Source organism: Nicrophorus vespilloides, unplaced genomic scaffold, assembly GCF_001412225.1.
Source record: "Nicrophorus vespilloides isolate i.1.1-1 unplaced genomic scaffold, Nicve_v1.0, whole genome shotgun sequence".
Taxonomy (NCBI): Eukaryota; Metazoa; Arthropoda; class Insecta; order Coleoptera; family Silphidae; genus Nicrophorus; species Nicrophorus vespilloides.
Window position 1 is genome coordinate 100,627 of NW_017099382.1, and position 22,740 is coordinate 123,366.

Below are 22,740 nucleotides of genomic sequence, written 5' to 3' on the forward strand. Positions count from 1 at the left end.
TAGTTCATAGAAATTTCAGTGCGCGAGTAGTTAAAGGTTAATGTCTAGCTTAGTCGAATATATTGCCATCAAGAATTTTGTAGTAAAATAATGATATTAAAGAAACAGAACAATTTATTTTAATTAAAAAAAAATAACAATGATTGCAAATCATTCATTTTAGTGAAAATTGTTTATGAATAAATGAAGCTATGAGTCACATACATGTATTTTTATCTAATAAACTAATTATTATCTTTTCTTTCCAACATTTTAAACATGATCTTAATTATTAACAGAAGTTCATTCCTTATAAGTTCACAAATATCTAAATATAATATTGTTATGTCAAATATTTAGTATAATTATTTTCATATGAAAACTCGTTCGTAAAAACAAATTTTTATTTTAATTTTTGAAAAGGTTGTTGAATCTAAGAAGGTTTTTAATAAAGTAAAGAACAGAAATTTAAATAAATATTATTTATTTAATAATTATTAATAATTATATAAAAAAAAACTTATTTGAAATTTGCGTATTAATGTATTCTTCTGGGATGCTGTCTCGGATTATTTAGAATGCATCAGTAATGTCCACCATGGATGTCGCCATAATAACCATCAAGATCGTATTCGTTGTAACCAGTGTGACCCAACAGCCCCGAGTCGTATGATCCATAATATCCTTGGTCTTCGTACACACCTGACAAAAAACAATAGAATCAGTAATTAATCTTATTCAAAATTATTTTAATGCATGTGCGATCAATCCGAAGAGCCTTTTCATTAGCGGCATATGCAAACATAAATATATGCACATAAACATGTACTCTGGCGAAATTTATGAATCGAAATTTTCCTTGTGGCATTTACATGCATGTATAATAATAATAATAATAATAATACGCAGTGCGTTCCACATCTCCAGTTTTCTCTATATGGCAAAGACTTGATTAAAGCATCGGGAGGCGAAATTCTCATCTCATTTGCATCTCGCACAGTGGTGGTGCGCGGTGTTTACAACACAGCTTCGGATTTGCATAATACCAACTGAGCAGAAAAAGAAAACGCGTCGTTGTTGGTTGGGTAATCCGAGGCGATTTCCGCGGATTATACAAAACAAAGAGGGAGAAAAAAATATATATGAGTATGCAATAAAAGTAAAATATGTATTTATTGGGTGATATGCATTTGCGGCGAGAGAGCAATTAATGTAATTGCGATATGTTGGGATCCGTTTGACAGGTAAATGTCAATACTAGGATACGAGGTTTCATAATCCGGTTGCTCCCTGGAATGATGACCATCATCATCGTGTTGTTGCTTTTGCACTTTTTCTTGGATGGAGAGGAAAAACTTTTTATTGCACACTTTTATTTATTTATTTGCATAATTTATATACAAACGCATATATTTTTATTCCATTCTGCTTTTATTATTTGGCGGATGTGGCGTTGGCTTTCATTTTTTTTTATAATATGTATACCGTTACTGGATCACTCCGATTCAATCGGCTAATTGAAATTCCTAACTTTTTAATTACCCAACAATTAGTATTGTGATTACTGGTTAATCGTATTAACTACGTTACATGTGCATACAATCATAATGATTACGCAAAAAAATATGTAACTTAACGAGATAAAAAAATATATTAATTTATATAATCATGACTTTCAAGTCCATTATGTCCAGATCAAACATTTTTTGTATTTTTATTAAAATAATGTTTTGTAAACAATTCGATTAACACAAAAGATTAACACAGTTTTTCTATATTCAGTACAAAATTTGTAAAAAGTTTGTGCTTTTATTATCTATTTTGTGTTTTTTTTTAGCAAATCTAAAGACTATAGACCACATTTTCATTCATAATATCTACAGAAAATTGTAAATAATTTGTACTTCAGTAAAAAAATATATATATATCTAACGTAGAAGATACATAATTATATAAATACGTGTTTTATGAATTTAAGAAATGTTTATACTTGAATAGAAATTGTACTAATAAAAAGATACGTTTATTCAATTTACAATGTTATCAAATATACAACCATACAATATTCAAAAAATAATAAAAATATATAGTTTAAAATTATTTAATAATAATTTGTTTTATTAATATTTTTATATTTATGCTAAAAATTTTTAAAGCTACTGTTTGGAGAATAAATTATAACAAAAAAATAATAGTATTTTCTGCATAATAGTCAATATCTACTTTCGAATATTCACTTGTTTTAATGTGCATGCGTCAATCTCTTATCTTTTGTAATCACTGTGATCGAACAAAACACATTCCTGACATGTTAATGAGTGCCATTGTTTCAATATCTATTAATTATATACTATGTTAGCAAGCTGTACATTTACATTACACTACATATTACCTCTATTATTTAGTTCCATTGAAGGATCGAGAAATTTTCCAGCAAGAAAAGTAACTCTTGTTTAAATATAACTTTTCTTTTAAAATTTAGTTTTTCTTTCATATCTAGTTTTTCTTTATCATAATACAATATTAAAATAAGTTCATATTTCTTTAATAATATTTATTGTACCTTACTTTCTATATTACTTTTTTTTTTTATTAATAAGTGTTTTTAAATTCTATTGCTAGGTATTAGCAAATTATATATTTCATAACGCAAGATGTGATAAATTAGAAGTATATATCTAAATGATATTCTCGAAGTATAAGTATATGAAATCACTCTTCAGGAGGTAGCAAGAGAAAGGTGAATTGGAAGAAGATATTACAACTGAAACTACTCTTGTTATTTCACTATTAAAGACCTTGACAAAACATTTCAACATATCGAAAATCCACATGATATTTTCTATAATATTTTTGAAAGAACCCATTTATGTATTAAGAATTTTATTTATTTATGCTAAAGTTGATAGTACATTGACCTGGTGTATCTCTCTTTTTTCTATTTCTTCAAAAATTGATATGTTATATATACAATATTTTTGAATTAATAATATTTTTTAGAAAAGAAAGACATCTGCAGCAGATCAATTTATTTTTATTTTCTTATTCTCTTATTCTGTTGTGTTTGTAGTATAGTGTATAATATATTTCTTTATATATTTTAGCCATTAAATTATACTTAAAGACTATTACAAAAACTTCTTATTTATCTAGAGATACTACTCATACGTTTAAACATCTACAACAGGTTGTAGATATTTTTGTAGATTTTAAGAATAGGGGCAGAAAAACGAAGTTGTTTGGTTGCATGAATTTGATTATTTCTGAAGAATTCCTATTATTTTGTTTAATTTGTGTTTCAATAAAATTATTGTTATTTATTTATTTTCTGTTAACATTTGAAAGAGCAAAATTCTGTGAAATATTTCGAGATTGCTTCAAAAGAAAGTTATGTCACAATATGTTACATTTCTTGCTCTAATTCACATGTGTTAATATTTTAAGAAACATGAAAGGGCATCACAAAACTTGATCGGAATAAATATATTTCTATTTTGTGCTTTTCCAATTACTTGTAAATTATTAATAACAAGAATGAGCGAATGCGATAAAGTGTTATTTTAATTCATAATTCAGTAATAAAATTTTAATAAAATTATTTACACTTAAAAATTTAAGACAAAAGACGTAGTGTCCATTGTAGTAATTTAGTTATATTTATTACTCAGTTTGAAATCAAATAGAACAAATTAAAAATAAATTGTAAAAAATTACCGGTTTGTTTCGTTTTATACAGTCTATATTTGTAAGGTTTAATTCCTCAATTTTTCCAGTTTAAAATTTTGGATTCGCCGATGATCCAAGTCCAAGATATTTCTATATAATTATTAAAAAGATATGAATAACTTCCGTCAAGATTTATCCATAGTTGTCTGTTAAGCTACAACCTTCTGGATTCAAGTTTTGTGTGTCTTAATTTATTTGTTTATTACTATTGTTTAGAAAGTTAGATGACTTTTTCTTGAAAGATATTTCATTGCTAGCAATATATTACTTTCATTGCTTTGACCGGTTAGCCCAAAAAGGTTATGAAAATCTGAACTGTATTTCGTAATGCGATTAATCTGCTGCAACGCAATACACCTTGTTTTTCGGGAGCGATCTCATTTGCATTTGCAAATTTACAAGTTTTTAAGGCGGAAACCAATTCGAGAGAAACAATTTAATTTGTAAAATATGTACTGCACATATTTGCATACAATATAATAAATCCGATACAAAGAAACTATGCATGAATAATCCGCGCTCATTCTTCTCATTTATTTATTTTTTATATATGCTGGTAGCATGTTTCGAATTGATTTATTCGATTTTCTTACCAACGACGAGATTACCTCTCATTATTTGGTTAAGAGGAAGCTGTACTCTCGGCAATCGTGACCGATCGGTAGAATGTATAAGAAGTATAAAAAAAAGGATTTCATGTTCAGTTTCATCATTGCTCGTGAATATCGATCGAAACAAAAAAAAATAATATGAAAAGGTATGAGCATAATAAGACTCAAGTGTTCAGCATAGAAAGCTGATTTAATTCCTGGTTTTGGCCGAGCTACTATTAACCTATTGGGCCCCCATTTGCAATAATCGACATTCGACTTTGATTTTGCATTATTATTATGTTCTTTTTTTCGTACTGGTTTCCTCGAAACTTATATAAGATGCTTTTTTAAATGGCAACCTCAAACCGTTGCACTAATTAGTGTAACCGAATTAAAGGAATATAATTAATGCCAAGGATATAAAAATGTGTTTTTGTGCAAATTTGTTTACCTTTAATGTCAAATTAGAAAACAAAATAAAACAGAGCAGAATAAAAATGCAATAAACCATAATGGTTAGGATTATGACATGATCGTAGGAGTTTATATATACATTATTTTTATTCGCCTTTTCTTTTGCATATCGGAAATAACCGATGTTTTTAATATGAAGTTAATACTGTATTGTGAAACGCGCGTTCCGATCATGCCGATCGTGACTGGAATCATCCTCCCAGCAATTCCATGTAATTATTTAATTTAAATCCTCTGATAGGGAAGGAAACTCGACCTGCAAAGCTGTATTTGGTCAAATTGAAACGGTTATTGATAGAGGAAACCACGAACGAGAAGCTGCGAGAAAGTTGAGATACAAATGCATACGCAAAGTCCCATATAAGTGATGGCCTTTTCATTGCTCCGCTTTGTCTTCTGGCCTAACTATCCCAAGTATCTTCCTTAACGTAACGCGAATTTCAAAATTATGAAATCCGTGCACGTCCTGCGTTGAAAGTTCCATTATATAAATTTGATCATAATGAAACACATTAGGTACGCGTTTCGACTCCCCTCTAAATAACTATCTAACTATTCATTTGTAAATATATATATATATATCAATAATCTTTTTTTAGGTCCGATTCTCTATTGGAAAGAAGACTTTCTAAATAATTTCACGTCCATTTCCTTCTATATACTTATTACTTTTATGAATAATTGAACATTCGCAACGAATTGTAGGGTATATTACTAGGCAATAACCTTTTATGTTCGGTATAAAATTTGTTAACGAAGAATAATGTGAATTCCTTAATAATAATAAAGAAAATTGTAATAATATGACAAGTTCATAAACTTGTATTTTCTCACTTACTTTTACTTTCTCGGAAGTACTATTCACATTTAATTACGCCACTTTTGAAATGCATTCTTCATGTACGATCGCATGCATGATATAGAACTGCTTAATTCTTCTAATATAAATAATTTAATATCAGCTGCATTTTAAAAATATTAAAACAATAATTATATTTTCAGTTATGTTAGTAATATGCGATGTACATAGTGCGGTTTCTATTAGTACGGTTTGAAAATTTTCAAATAAACTCAATTAATTCAGCAAAACAAAAATATTGTGTATAAATAAATATTCTTTTTTTCTGTCTACAATCTTTCTTTTTATGCGGTTTTCAAGTCCTCGATTAGTATAGTTTCAAATACTGACGGAACCGATTTTCCGCACTATGTGAGGTTTTTTATATTGTTTAAGAAATTCAATTTCAGGAAATTTGTTAAAAGCGACCGAATAGTGTCTTATAAAAATTTAATAACTACATTGGACTCTCAAACTTCGGACTGTTTGAATTACAACTCGAATTAAAAAATGTGGAAAATCCGGTTTTTACAATCGAACAAAACTTGAAAGTGAATTTATATTTATATAAATACGTTGTAACCTTCTACTATTCTTATCCATTGATAAAATATTTGAAAATATTTACATAAATATATTTATTAGTCCAAAAGGACCAAAAAGCTTTAGCTATAGAAAATCTATAATATGTGTTTTCTTATTATTGAATGTTTAGAATGTTTAATGATACGATTATTTTAATAGAAACAATACAATATATAAACTACATAATTATTATGTAGTTTATATGTAATCAATCAACATTTTTATAAAAAAAAAAGTATATATATATATATTAAGTATACTCAAGAAGTGCTAGAAAAAGCTAATTATAATATAACCTTAATCATACGATTACATTGAATGGAGTTATAAAAAAACTGATTTCAAATATAAGTCATGTAATAGTCTATAAAAAAAAGATAATATTCGTGAGAAAAATTTCTCATGTCTAGACTCGAACTTTTCCGTCGAAATCGTAGAGCTTGAGTATCGTATTTCGAAATCACTATAACTTTAATTAAGTATCATCGCTTTCATCCGTTTGTGGTGATTACGCCATTTAATATTAATTACTTATTAACATTATTAATAGTTATGTTATTCATCGCCTTATGTTGCTAGTATGTTAATATTGAAACTGAAAGTTAATATATAAATATGCTGATTTGATGAATCTGAAAAACTAATGTTGACTACTAATTTGGATGGTATAGGTTTTATGGTATTTGTAACAAGTGTTTTATTTTCTATAAAATAATTCACTTTCTAACTGAACACATAATTAAATAAAGTTTTGTTTTTATTTCAGTGTTTTATAATTTCTTCCAGATTTTCTCTTTTTTATTTTTGTTAATTTTTATGTATTTACGAAATTACTATATTTTTCGCAGGAGGAAAACGTGAATATCGCTTGTAAAAGTTTTTTTATTTTCTATTAATTATATAAATACGTTTTAATTTATTATTTATTTATGTATGAATTTTTCAATAAATATCTTTTTCATATATTTTTAATTATACTCTTTACAAACATTTTCTATTCCATATAAATTCACATTGATTTTTATCCATATTTTCATAATATATTTATATTCTTTTGGATAATTTTTAAAATCCTTGTTATTGAATAAAAATCATAACAATAAATTGTTGTTACATTTTTGTTTTAAACTAAAATTAATGTGAAAATATTCTTAATATGAGAGCTATTTTTCTTTAAGCCGAGCAACATAATTAATATTTAAATTTAGTATTCTTTGTGATATTTGTGTAATTCATTACTTACTGGGGTAAACTTGTTGTACTGTTTTGTGGTAAATCGGAGCTGCTGGTATAATTGGTGTCTTTAAAACAGGCGCCACCGGTTGGACAATACCTGGTACCACCTGCTTGATGATTGGCTGGGCATGCACAGATGGCGCACTCTTCGACACCACAGCATTGAAACCATTGACTGGATCTGCAGTGTAATCCACTGTACGAACAGAACCATCTGGTTCCACCAAAGAGTACTGTCCTTTCACCACATCTCCGTCACGGCTCTCGTGCTGGCTTTTATGGTCACCAGTGTGCGGATCAGAAACGCCGTATTTAAAAGCATATTTAGGATGGGCCTAGAATTAAACAATTAATAAAATTAAATATTATAGAATCCTTTAAAATTATTTCTTGGTTATAAATCCTGATGACAAAATGAGTTATTATTATTATTTTGACGTATATTTTCTCAAGTTATTTTTTAGAGGTCACAAAATGACAGCTGCCACCTTCCGTCAAAAGTTGTATGTTATAAACAAGTATGTCAAGAAAGTTGAGATACGTTGTGTTATCATTTAGCTCTATTATGTAATTAGGTTATATTTCGTTTCCTATTCATAATTAGTTTTTTTTTAATTGTTGACATTTTATGTTCTTTATTTATACGTTGTTGCATATTATTATTGCAAAGCTTCAATTAGTAAGTCAATTTATAGTAAATTCAGTAAATAATCATCAATTAAAACGAATATTAATTAGCAGTACGCATCTATTACATGATTTTAATTATACATATAACAGTTACATGCCAAATCTTGTGTTACTTAGAATAATGAATAATCCTTTTAATATATTACATTTAATACATTTTAATTATTTTGCATTTTTAAATAAATGTTATTGTATATAAAAAAAATGGGTATAATAAACGCTATAGTAGAGTCGTAAATACAGAAATACCTCTCATAGTGCGGTTAATCGGAGCTGTCAATATACCGAACTAATCAAGCACTTTAAAATTGTATAAAATCAGAACAATAAAAAGTCTAGGCCACATAGAGGGGAAAAAATAATTTGATGTACTATTTTTATTATAATTTATTTTGTTTGAAATCATATAATGTGAGTTATTGCTGTATTTCATTTAGAAAAAGTGAATTGATTATTTATGGATTTAGATCCATCATAAACTATTCGATTGTTTTTATATACATTATTTGAGATTAAAGTTAATTTTCTGTTATAACATTATTTTAATTAATGAATATTTTGTCTTTTTTTTTACCTTAATAATTAATGAATATTTTTATGAATTTGAAAATGTTCCCTAAAAATTTATTTAGAAATTAATAATTAATTTGTAGTTGTTTTATAAATTGAACTAAAACCGTGCTTTACTAATGTATATGTATATACACAGACTCAAATAAATCGTTTATTTTTATCTTGATTAATGTTACATTTTATTCGTTACGAGAAACATAAATACAATACAATCTGATTATGAATTGTGGATGCGCCTGGTTATACAAATATTTTTTATAGCTCTTTTGAATTATAGAACGCTTACATCGATGAACTTGAATTATTATATGCGATTATTTGTTTAAGCCTCATGGGTATTGTGTCAGCTTGTCAAATGTATGCAACATGGACTGTGAATGGTTTGGAAGGGTGATTATTAAATGGACGCTCGTCGGACCGCATAATCAAGTGTTGTTGCGTATTCAACCAACGTATTTCAGAGGACAATACAAAATTTTATAATTAAAAACGAGAAACATACGTGCAATTAAAAATTCATTTATAATTTAAATTTACTTATTTCTATAATTAAATGCTTTTGAATACAGAAAAGTTTTTGTACTTTAAACAAAAGTAAAAAGTTCTATTTCTTTTGCAAAATATTGCTCATTTATAACTTTATTGTATGAAAACATTTAGGCCGAAATCCTTTTGTTCATATTTTGAAGACTTATTTCTAAATATTCATATCTTTAAATTTGACGAAAATAATCAATTCTTACAAAAAAATTAACTTTTTTTGAAAAAGTAATACAAACAAATAAAAACTAAAAATTTCTAAAAGATTTTTTTTAAAAGGCCTATGTTCGCTAGCACTTTGTAACAATTAATAATTTCCACAAACATGCGAATGTAACTGTTATAATTTTGTTAAATTATTAAATCAAAATGATATTTATTTATTCTGTATTTCTTTAGCTTATTTGTTTTATTTGAAGTTTATATTTCTTATTATGCACATGTTCTCATTTATTTAAAAAAAATATTTATCAAAATTGTACAAATAAATATTCTTTTAATTAGTTCAAAATGATGCCAAAATAATATTATATTTAATTTCACTCAAACTTATAATACAATATTAAAATTGTTGGAAAGAAATTCAATTACAACTACGCTATAAATTTCTTTTAATTAATATTTTTTAATGAAAAACTTTGATATAAGAAATTTAATTTAAGTTTCAAAAGCACTGAATTAAAACAAATGACAATTTTTATATTTCATTATAACATATAATATGGACGAATAATCAGTTCAGTAATTATACTTACGTAATAATCGACTGCGTGCGGTGCGTAGATAGCGGGTTGAGCGTAACCAGGCTTTCCCAGAGCGCATGGAACCAAGGCGACGAGTAGCGAGAAGATGGCCTGAAAAGAAGAAGTAATAAAAAGAGATTACCATGCGACCGGGAAAATTATTGCATCCTTGAGATGCCGCAGATGTTACTTAATAATTAATATGAAAATTATGAATGTTCATTGTTTTTTCTTCGCTGCTGTTCATTCTCTCCGTTTTCATCCGTCACAATTACGCAACATTTTAGTTTTTCTCGTATTATTACGATTGCCACAGTGCATATGGGAAACGAATTATGTTTGTGAGAGGCAGAACGTGGAGTACGGAAGGAAAGACGAAAATGAACGATAAAGAAAAAAATAAACACAAAGAAAACAAATAGTGGAAACGTCGAGTTTAAGTTAATTAGATTTTAATACCCGGTGCGTTTAACTCCGCTTGCATATTTACACAATAAGTATTGTGTGAGTGGGCTAATTATACACCTGAACGCGTAGCAAATGACTTTAATTGGTTTACAACCTGCTATATTTACATAGCCAAAAGTGTTTTATTTAATACCTTGATACACTAATCAACCTAGATATATTTATATTTTTTCTCAGTTCTAATTAAATATATACCTGTACATGAAAAGTAACTTATATAATTAAAAGTAATGCGTATTAATTGTAAAACTTCATATTCTCACCAAAATACGACAACCTAATAATCCACTACACAATCCTCCTAATGATCTCCTTTACTCCAAAACCAAAATAGTCCCTCTCCTTGAAAATTAAATCGAAACAGTCCAGAAATCCAAATATCCTTTCCAAATTGAAATATCCCATATTATCCCTATTCCAATACCTAATGTCCCTAGATTGATACACACTTGTTCCTACTCCTCTGCTTTTTTCCTCATTCTTCTGTTGTTCATTGTATATTATTATTATTACAATATAGTATTATTCCATAATTAAATTTATGTTCCCGGGCGGAAAGACCTCGGTCGTTAGCCCTTTGGCCAGCCTATTAATATATGTTTTTATTTTATGTTAGAATTTATTTATTTATGTATATAATGTACTTTCTTTCTTTTTATGTATTGATGTTTGGTCAATAAATTATTATTATTATTGGAAAACTAATATCAGTGTTGGTAAAGAATTATATTTTTTATAGTAATCCCTATGAATTTATAATCAATATATGCAAACAAATGTTTTCCATTTCGATTTTTATTCAAACTGCGACAAACAACAAACTATCCTCTGTTTAGATAACATAGCGAGTAGGTAGTATGTCATACCTGGAGTAATTTAGTAGTATTAAATCGATAAAAAAAAAGTTATATATTTATTACAACAGTAGAAATATAATATAATAATACAAATTAAAATCAATTGCTGCAAAGGTTTATTGGTCATAAGTCTTTCTGTCCGGAACAAACCTTGACATATTTACAAAAAAAGCCTAGTCTCTCCTGTTTCTATTGTCACCAGGTGCCATTGTTTGTATTAATTTCCAATTTGTAAGGAAAACTTAAAGTTATTCTTATAAATTATTGTATTATATGAATATGATAATCTTAATATGTGCTATTTTCGAAAGTGTCTATTGGGTTTGCGATTGAATTCTAATAATAGACATCATACAGTCTTTTTACACTAAAAAACTGTTAAATTTTATTATGCCATAATAATTATTAAAATTTTTAAAGAAAATAAACGTTTTTTTAGCTACTAGTGGACTTATACCACTTTCAATATTAACGTATTTTAAAAATAAAAACTAGAGGAAATTCATTGGAAGTCCATCTTTTTATAGACATTTTTAATGTATAAAATATTAATTAAAATGAAGAAATGTAGATACACGAATAATCAATTTTATTGAGAATTAATTTCAATTGTATTAAAAATGAAGATATAAATAAACAAGTGTAAATTTTAATTGTTTATTTAAGATTTAAGATAAAAATAAAAAAATATTTTAAACTTATTTCTCCTTTACAGTTTACATAGTGAAGTAGTCATGGTAAATAGTTGGTATGTAACTTACTGGCACTAAACTCATCATATCGCTGTATTTCTCTCTTGTTATTGTTCTTGACGTTTTATACATTGACAACATAGTCATTTTGCTGAGATGTTTGGATCTTCTTTGTTTTTCAAATAAAAAATTACTTTAAATGAAGCATTTCCTTTCATACTAGTTTTGTAACAAAAAAAATGTGCGGTTCGTCCCATTTAAACCTCATTCAGCACATTTTCAGCCATTTTATAATTTCTTAACAATAATATTTTTTGATTACATAATAATATTTTTATAATAACATTATATAGTAAAATTGATAATAAATATAATAATTGATTATAAATATAAAAAGAGGATATATATCTTATTAAAATTACGATTAATTATTTTTTTTCCAAAAGTGAACTTATACCACTTTCAAAAATAACGGCTTATATATTTATATATATTTAGTAGTACGTTTTTTACTAATACAACAATAATATTACATTTATCATTAAAAAAATATATCTATCAAAGAGTACTAATTATTACATATTTTAGAATCTAATGATTCAATGAGGCAAATAAGCACCGAAAACATAAATTTATAATTAGTTGTAATTAATTGTCATTGACAGTGAAACTATATTATGAGCTACAATAACTTAAAAATCAATGTTCAAAGAAACCGAATAATTATTATAATCCAACATATTTTATACTTTTTCTATTGAATTATTTTTTCACCAGTTTTTATTTTTGATGTTTACACTATTATAAATAAATAGAAAATAATTTTCTAAGTTATAATACGCTTCAGATAATTACTTCTATTGTTAAGATTAAAATGGACAACATTCTAGGTAATGATGTTTGTTCACAAATTTATATCTGTAAATATTATATGTGCTAAAGCAGTGATTCTCAAAGTGTGGGCCCCAAGGGGCTCGCGATTAATATTTGGGGTGTCGCAGAAAAATTGATGACAGACGGTATTTTTTTTTCTACGTTTTTCTACTTCTACCCTTCTTTTTCTACCCAATCTTCGGGAGTCCTTTAAATTTTGTAAGTACAAAAGTATTAGATATATGTATATAAAAAAAATCGTTAGTACCATGTAAAATATTGTTTACTGTAAATATACTTAACCGTTATGTTATAAAGATTATTTACATTAGAATTTGAATGTGTACAGTCTTTACTTGAGGATCTGTACTAACTACAATAAGGGGAATGGAGAGATATTTCAATTACATTGTGAAATATACAATATATATAAATTTGATATAATATGCCTGTTAAATTAGATAATAGACAATATTTGCTAAAGTAACAAGTTCTAAAATCAGAATAAATTAAAATTCGTTACAGATGTTGTTAATTAATATTGTTTTTAAATATATGCTCGTTAGTTAAATTTCTTCTAAATAGTAATAATAAATAGTAACAATCACATACTGCTTCTTACTTATCAAATAATGATTAGTAAATTTTAAGCGGAAGCAATGTCAAGAGATCTTTGCAATTTTCGTACGGTTTATTATACAAAAAAACAAAGACAATGTTCGTTTGTCGGTGAAGCAGAAGAAGGCCATATGCATTCTTTTGCCGGTTCATAGCGTATGAGTATATATTGAAAAGCACGTTTCTAATAAAATTATACAATATAATGTATGTGCTCGCAGCCTCCTCTTTCATATAGGTCAAGCAATATTGGAAGGAAGCTCCACGTCTTCGGGGATTTATTTATTTTTACAGAAGATGAGAAAAATACTGATGAAGTGAGAGGCAGCCTCCGATCGATAGCCTATTGGATGAGGAGATATATTAAGTTTGCCTCTAATCTTCCTTTTATCGCAGTTTCATCAGTGCAATAGAAAATAAGAAAATATTCTTTATAGAAGTCCTCTAATGTAATCGCATTACTAATAATAACTATTTGAAGTATACAATAAGAAATGAATGACAGTATTAGATTAAAAAATATTATTTGTTCTTTTCAATTTTAAAGGCTATTAAACAAAGATTTCCATACTTAAAAATCCAATGCATGACTATAACTAAAGTAATTAATTAAATATATTTTCGAAACAAGAAAATATTACTTATTTTGTGTAATTATGACTGAAACATTAATTCCAACATATTATATAGATTAAGGATGTTTTTTTTATCTTTTATACAATTTCATATATTATTTAAATAAATCATTCATCTAATTTTTAAATTAATGGTATGTATATGCCATAGGAAAGCAAAGAAACTAAAAATAAATACATTCAAATGCGTACAAATTATATTTTACTAAGGTTAATTACTAATTATAACACATCATAATTATTTTGTTAAAGTAGACTCGTTATTTCGTGATTAGAGAAATTCAAATGAACACCCATCTAAGAATATCTAATTACACATTAGTAGAAGTGATCAATTCAAATAGTCAATTAAAATAGAAAGAAATTATACCGCTTTTACTTCTCACTGATTGATTGTATAGAAATTTTGTCCTTATTTGATCTTTCGCCATTTTATTGTCAAATAAACGACTGCTATTTCAACAATGATTCGAAATTGTTTGACTGTAATAAAAAAAAACTATTCGGATAATCACTGTCTACGGATAATTGACGCCAATAATTTCGCCTTTAGAAAATAAAAATGGGAAACTTCTTTTTTTACGAACGTGCCATCTGCTGTTTGCTTTGTATTACATTTTTCACACCGAAACTGAAATTTAACGCATTGTTTCATAACCGATTGCGGGGAAAGTCTTGTTTCTGGTGAAACTTACAAAAAGGAAATTACTATTCACATACATATTATTTTTAACAGATAATATTTCACAAAATGGTTTGTGTTTTATCCGACTTATTTTCAATATTTCATTAATTAAAGTTTTCAATGCAGAATATTAATAAGATTAATAAATCTTATTAATTATGAATTGTATTATTCTAATACACCTTTTTATTTTATGTTTTAATAATTAAATGGTCAATATAAAATATAGGAAAAAAATATTGATTTTAGATATGTAAAAATTCTTTTAACATCTTACAACAATCGTTTTTACTTGATATCTTTGAAATCTAAAATATGTAAACTTGAAAATGAACAAATACAAATATCAGATTCAGTATAAAATTAAGTAAAAGTGATGATATTTTATAAGACAAATCATCATAATGGTAACTATCCACCGGGAAAGATTATTTACTCAATGTTCACATCAAAACAGAATGTGAATAAAATTATACGACATAAAAAAAATTATAAGACAGAGCAAAGGACTTATACAGTTTTCCTATTTTTTTTTAATATTTGGATATATCAATATAAAATAATGAAAAAAAAGATATTTCCTTTATATTTGGGATAAACATTATTTATTTAATTGTTTTTTTTGTTTTATTACATAAAATCAATCATTATTTTTTAATAAATAAATTAATTAATATATATGAAATTATAAATAATTATGAACATAAATGATAACAACAGATGAATTAAGAAATCAGTACTAATTAAATATAGATTAGTAATTATTAACGAGACAGACATTTATAATCACTTCACATAATTAATTAATGATATAATAATAACATTATAATTACAGTATTCTTACCTTCATTTTTAATCAGCGATTAAATTAACTAAATACAATAATCCTGAATCCTGATATTTGTTTTTTTTTATATCGTTTGCATTGGGATTAGAGTAAAATCAAAGCACACACTAACGAATTTCTTCGGTAACATTGCTTTTTATATAATCCACTTCCCAGTAGTCCGTACGTTACCCATTATTCTACGCAAGTTTCGCCCCCACCAGAAAAACAAAAAGTTTACACACAAAAAAACTTTCTTGTTGCAAAACGCGTCTGCTGTTGTTATTAATTTACTGCAAGGACACTTTTAATTAAAGCTTTTAAATGTTAGAACATTCGGATGTTTTAAATGAAAACTGTTTAAAATTTGCTGTATTTTTTTGTAAGTTTAGTAGATTTGTATAAATGAATTATGTAAAAAACTATTTAATGTTCGAGTAATAATAGTTTAATTATTATAATGTTTTTTTTTTACTAATATAATAATATTTCTTACTAAAACAAACAATAATATACATTAAAATTGTAACAATAAAATCTAATTTATAATTAAAAACCTTCTTTTTAATCGAATAATAAACATATTTATTGCATATATGCTTTTTCATGCTTAGAAATGGCTATTAACCGCTCTATCTTATGTATTTTTCATTATTAGTAAATATTTCTGTGATTAATTTCATTTGTATAATCAAGACATTAATTATTGGATATTTAAAATAACATAATGATTGATCTTATTGTGAAACAAATGTATTTGCTAATCATAATTGACACTGTAACATAGTTAGTTCTTGTATTTAGCATGTGTTTGCTTCAATTATATTGAATAATATGTTGACTCTAAGAAATATAATAGCACTACTTCCTTACGTTTGCGTATGTAATATATGAAAAATATAAGACTAATACTAAAACTTTTAATAAAAGTCTAAAAGAGCATTTTATTTTGTACTATGAAATAAACAAATATTTAAAATATGTTGGTTTTTATATATAAATTACTATAAAGTAAAGAACAAAAAAAATTGACTTATAAAGACTTGAGTCTTAGGACAACTACAAACAAATACGTATAGTCGTACAACAAAAGAGTTAAGATGGGGGCCGCCAAGAGTTTTTAGGGGTGAAAATATAAGATTTTTTATGTTTTGATATCTTTACAAACCGAAATAGTTTATATAAGTCTAGGATTACAATATCTATACTGTTTAAAATATACATTCATTGAAATATTTCTAAAAAAAAAAAAATTGGACCTTAATTTTGACAACAAAAAAGTGGATTGCAAAACTTCCTTACTTCTCCATTCTAAACCAACTAAATTTATCTATGCAAAGAAATCAAACTTCGTAAACGGTGTTGAAGAATAGAATTTAATGTTTTCTAAATGTTATTTTCAAATGATTGCATATAATTGTGAATTTGAAAAATAACATTATGAATATTTCATCTCCAAAAATGAATTGAAATATTTGACGGTGGTCATCATCATCATTTATTTATAAAATTTAAATAATACATAATATAGGGTGTGATACAAAAAAAAAATGCAGACTGTTATGGGCTTTAGCCTCTTTCAGCCTCTTAATTACAGAAAGTTTTACAAAACAAAAAAAAAACATCAACAATAATAATAGAAAACAAACAGAGATAGAACACACATAATTAGTAATAATCACTTCACTGCACGAAAAACGAATGATTTACATCACTGAGGGGGAGTGCTTTTTAAAGTCTTGGAGGAGTTGCATTAATGTGGGGTCGTTGGAGTTAGCGTAGGACGCCAGCACGGCAGGGGGGTGAGGGAAATATTTGACAAATATATTCCAAATAATGAATTTTATTGCAGTAAATTACAAACTTACGAACTAGTTCCGTTCCAAACTGTTGTTCGTATGTAAAATTTATTCGTAAGTCGATGGAATTTTAAAAATTTCAAAATATACTATTTTTAGCACACTTTATCATAGTTTTTACTTTTATATATGTTAAATTCCGTATTACTGACTGTATAAATTTGAAAAAAAAATTAAAATGAACAAAATACTTACAAATACTTTTCAATCTAGACATCACAATTATTTAATAAAAAATGACAAAAGAAACAAATTCAGCAAAACAGATAGTACATATTCCAAAAATATTATGTTTTATTAAAGAAATTATTAATTGTTGTTTGGACAGTTAATTTTTTATCACTATATATCTCCTTATAACAAGTTAGAGCTTTTAGAATTTTGTTCGTATGTCGGGATTTTGTAAGTCGGGGGATACCTGTATAAATTTATCACCAACCCACGATAAAAACTTTAAATAACATTTTTTGAATGTATAAAATGATTTGTGAATTGTATAGACATTTTGGGCATAATCATATATCAGCTGTGGTGTCCGAGTGGTTAAGGAGTTTGACTCGAAATCAAATGGGCTATGCCCGCACAGGTTCGAATCCTGTCCGCAGCGATTCTTTTTATATAAAGTTTACATAAAATGTATGTTAATTTAACAGTTTAAAACCTATTGATAACTTAATTTAAGTTTCAATATGTTTTTTAAAGTTAAATTTATTTGTAAAACGTTTCATAATATACAAACTATGAACATTAATTGATTTTATTCAATTTATATTTTGAACAATTTCGACATTACAGTGGAATCTGAAATTGTCCACAAAGAAAAAGTTGTAAGTGGGAAAAAATGTTTTGAGTAACGAGTATTTCTGAAACAAATTATGTTTTTTATGCGAGGTTTAACTGCACTTTATAAATATATATACATTACCTGAATATATTTGTTTTGTATATTACGGTTCTCATTCTATATTACATACTGATTTACAAATAAATTAGTTAACAGATGACATTCACGAGTAATTTAACTCGTGTGTAGTAATGAGAGAAAATTGCTTAAGTTTGCAGATTTAAATGTAAATGCTGACACATGATGCAGCACTAAAGACATCTTAAAATAATCCAAACGTAACACAGAAAATATAAATGGGAACAGTTAGGATTTATAAGACTATATTGGTATTCATAAAAGTATAAAAATCTATCATTTGATAAGAATTTTGTGCTAATTTAAAATTATCTAATTAGAAACGTTATAAATAATATTTGATACTTCAGTTTTAATTACAACAATCAATAAATATAGAAAATCAAAAGTTATATTTTAATAAAGATAAATTTATAGAAAGTACAAATGCAATCTATTTTGTCCAACATATTTTGTTGTTCGAAAACCGAAACTATTTTCCCATAAGAATTAGTATAAAATAGATATAATTATTTCTGGAATAATGAATGGGAAATGATTTATTTTCAACTATTTTTTTAAGACACTTAAGACTATGTACAATGAAATAATTACATAAAATCTTAAACAGTACAATTATAACAACATTTATTATAAAATATAAATTTAACTTCATTTTATCTGTATTGAGGACAATTTTCGCTAGTTTATCTGTTGGATAACCGAACGTTTTATGTAGAAAAGTTAACTAAATCAAAGATTTATTAATAAATATTTTAAAATAACATTAATTTACAATGTACAAGATAATAATTATAGTTATTATAGTTATATCCCTTAATTTTCTCAATATATTGTAAATTATTAAACAGATGTTTAAACTAATTTGTTTTGAGCAATAAATCGATTTCTAAATGATCATGTAATGTTTAAGAATCCAATATTAAGCTACCAATTATTCAAAGTAAAACTTCTTGTTTTCTATTTAATTATACTTAATTAACAATTTTATTCTTAGTTTTCTCCAAAAAAATACAAAAAGCAATAGTTAAAATTGATGCTCACAATTATAAAATTTTGAATTTACAACATATATTTGACCTTTGACCTGTCCGCGTGTCTTCCTTCGAAATGGATTCAAAGACATAAATGTAATCTAACTTCTTCGATTTGTATCACTCGTGAACAGCATTGAAGTATGTAGATCGCGTTATTGTATGGTGATTTCAGCACCTGATTATGCATATCGCGTACGGGATCTTCCGGATTTCAATTTCCATCAAGGACTTTGCAGGATTATAATCTGAAATCGCGATCTTCCTTGAGATAGTATTAATAACATATTATTTAGTGTGTATTCTTAAGGTTTTCACTTCGACATTACATTATGTAACAATAATAAATAATAACACTTATTGCATTAATTTATACTTATACAATAAAATATATATAAAATATACATGAATATTATTGGAACAATTGTATTACATATATTTATGGAAACGTGCACACAATACAAAGTAGTATGAATTCTACTCTTATTTAATTGTCTCAAGTCGCAAATTGTTATAAATTATGTCATAATATAGAATACTGAAACATCTTGTTTGCCGTGGGAAGTGTGACGATTTTATGCTATAGTTGAAACCATTAATTCTCTACGTCTTCGTTTCTCTGCTTTAATTAGTTATTTTTTTATTAATAAATTTATTAAATTAATTAGTGTTTCCATTATTTTTATACTCATTTCTATTTATTAGATTGTGCTTTTCTAATTAATTTCACTGTTTTATCCATTGTGTATTATATAATATTTAGTATAAAAAATAAATTTCTTAGTCAAAATATAAAAAAAATACACATTTTATTTGTATTTATAACTTAAATACATTAAATATTTGGTCAATCTAATAACTATATTATATAAAAATAAAGACAAATTGAGAAAGAGATTTGTAGATACAAGAATTTTTTTTAATTCTCTGGCAGCTCTCTGATTCTGATGAAATAAACCTTGGGCAAGGAGAAAATTCATCCATTGTCTTAATATATGTGCAAGTGGCGTAAATACGCATCCGTTTATGTATGTAAAGGAAATAGTAGGAATGTCTTCCAACCATGTGAAAATTCAATTACTTCTCCACTTATGAGAGCATTTCCACTATTATGTTATATATGTATATACGTTATATCGGCTATTCCATACACAATTCCCTTGATTCACTATAAATTACAAAACTTAACATTATATCATCCTTCCAAACCACTCACACGCATCGTTACCTACTTTAATCATATGAAAATAACGCAATTTCACTCTGATTCATTGTTTTACAATTTATTTGTTTTTATATTCTTATACATTTTTGTTCATTCATTCGAATTATTTAGTTAATCGTTGCTTTTGTCACTGAATAGTTTAACTTTACTGATTCACAATTTATTTTTCATTCTACTAACCCTTAACTATCGAGTTGTCCGGAAAGTTTCTGCCGATTTTCGCTAAGTACTATTGGCGATGTGTAAATATATCAGAATTGTGAAAAACAATGATCTTGTGTTCTAAAAAGTGAGATTTCAACCGTTTTGAGAACTATGTTTGATTTGGATCAAATGAAACTGACAGATTTAGTAGCCTCCTGATGATGGAAGAAAACAAACTGCATTTTAAACTTTGCTACTTTTCTATTACTGTAAAGTAAAAAATGCCACTAAAGCAATAACTAAGATATATTCTGCTTACGGAGAAGATGCTTTAGCTAAATAAAGTTTAGGAACATTATTCTATAAATTTAGATCTGATGATTTTAGCCTTAACATTCTGTTATTAATAAATCAAGACATTCATCGAGAATAACAAGCACTACACGACACGTGAATGAGCAGAAATATTAAAAATATCAAAAACAACTATCGACGAACATTTTTGAAGCTTGCGTACAAAAACCATTAAGATATATGGACTTTGCAAAATTCTTTTAACGCAATAACGATTAATTTTTAGTCGACATAAAAAACCATCAGAAGAAGTTTTTTTTGACAAAAACCTAATAATTTCTTGAAGAATGTAATGTTTAAGTTTGGTGAAAGATTAAGTAAGGCAGCGTTTTCCAAACTGTGAGGCGCGCCTCCCTGGTGAGGCGTGGACTAGTCTAAGGGGAGGTGCGAATATTAGTAGCAGTGAGCAATTTTCGAAAAATCTGCTAAAGTATAGATACATTCCTGTGCTCTTATCCATATTGCTGTAATACGCGTTCAAAGTTGAAAAATACTCGTTGTTGAATTGATTTACTCGAAAACTATAATAAATAGAATGATTTCATATATATGCATATGAAAGCTGAATGTTTGGGGAATCTAGCAAGTATAGATACATTCCTGTGCGCTTGTCCATATTGCTGTAATACGCGTTCCTTTTATGAAATAGAGGGGTGTTGGGAGGCGCCAAATGATTACATACTTTTGAGGGAGGCGTAGTAACATCAAGTTTGGAAACCACTGAAGTAAGGTATATAAATCAAAAATGGTGCATACATAGTTAAAAATGTTTATATCTATATATAAAAGTTTTAATTTTTAATTTTCGTGAAAAATCTGCACGAACTTCTAAGAATCTTGTAAAAATATCGTGTAAACAGAGGAAAAATCAAAAGATTACTTTTTGACATCGTAAAGGTATATTTATTTAAAAAAAAAACATGTCAATTCACGTTTAAATTCCGTGGCTTTATCAACAAGACGAACATTTGTAAGAAAATGTAATGCTAATTGGAAATCCACATTTCATCATCCTCTAGAGGTTTGTCAATTGAAAATTCATGTATATGGACAAATAAACCATCTGCTATAATTTTCGAAAGTTGTGACAAAAAAATTGTCAGCATGTTTATCCACAGATAAAATTTCACTTTTAATTAGGAAAGAAAAATGAATTTGCAAAAACCGTGTTATTTCCAAATCGTGTAAAAAAAATAATAAGCATATTGTTTTATGTTTTCTGAAATATTTCGTTCAGGATTTTTAAATAAACAGAAGAGTACAGTGATTATTGTAATTTTAATTCAGCTTTGTATAAGATGTTGCATATATCAACAATACAATATTTAAAATGTTGGATTATTTAATTTATGAATTATATACAAAAATCAAATAAAACCGATACGTTTTGAAATTAAATTGTTTATTATTTTTATTTAATACACTAATTTGTCTTTAATTATGGTATACATTACGAGTATTATATTTGTTTGAAATAAATAAACTCTTAAATTAAATTTATTTTATTAAACTTTTATTTAAATTGAAAAATATTGCAATTAGGATAACATGTAACGGATATTTTATTATTT

General features: G+C 26.4%; 1 protein-coding gene and 1 non-coding gene across 2 annotated transcripts; one reads left to right on the plus strand and one right to left on the minus strand.

Moving 5' to 3' along the window:
* Window positions 1–517: 517 nt before the first annotated feature.
* Window positions 518–15,783, minus strand: LOC108564432 (cuticle protein 7-like). The gene is made up of 4 exons (XM_017923479.1): window positions 15,650–15,783; window positions 9,990–10,088; window positions 7,439–7,766; window positions 518–681 (listed from the first exon to the last, which is right to left on the minus strand). Exons 1-4 carry the CDS (start codon window positions 15,653–15,655, stop codon window positions 563–565), a joined length of 552 nt encoding a protein of 183 aa, XP_017778968.1. The 5' UTR covers window positions 15,656–15,783; the 3' UTR covers window positions 518–562.
* Window positions 15,784–18,015: 2,232 nt separating this feature from the next.
* Trnas-cga lies at window positions 18,016–18,097 on the plus strand. Its single transcript has one exon. It is a non-coding gene; the product is annotated as a tRNA-Ser (tRNA).
* The last annotated feature ends 4,643 nt before the right edge of the window (window positions 18,098–22,740 follow it).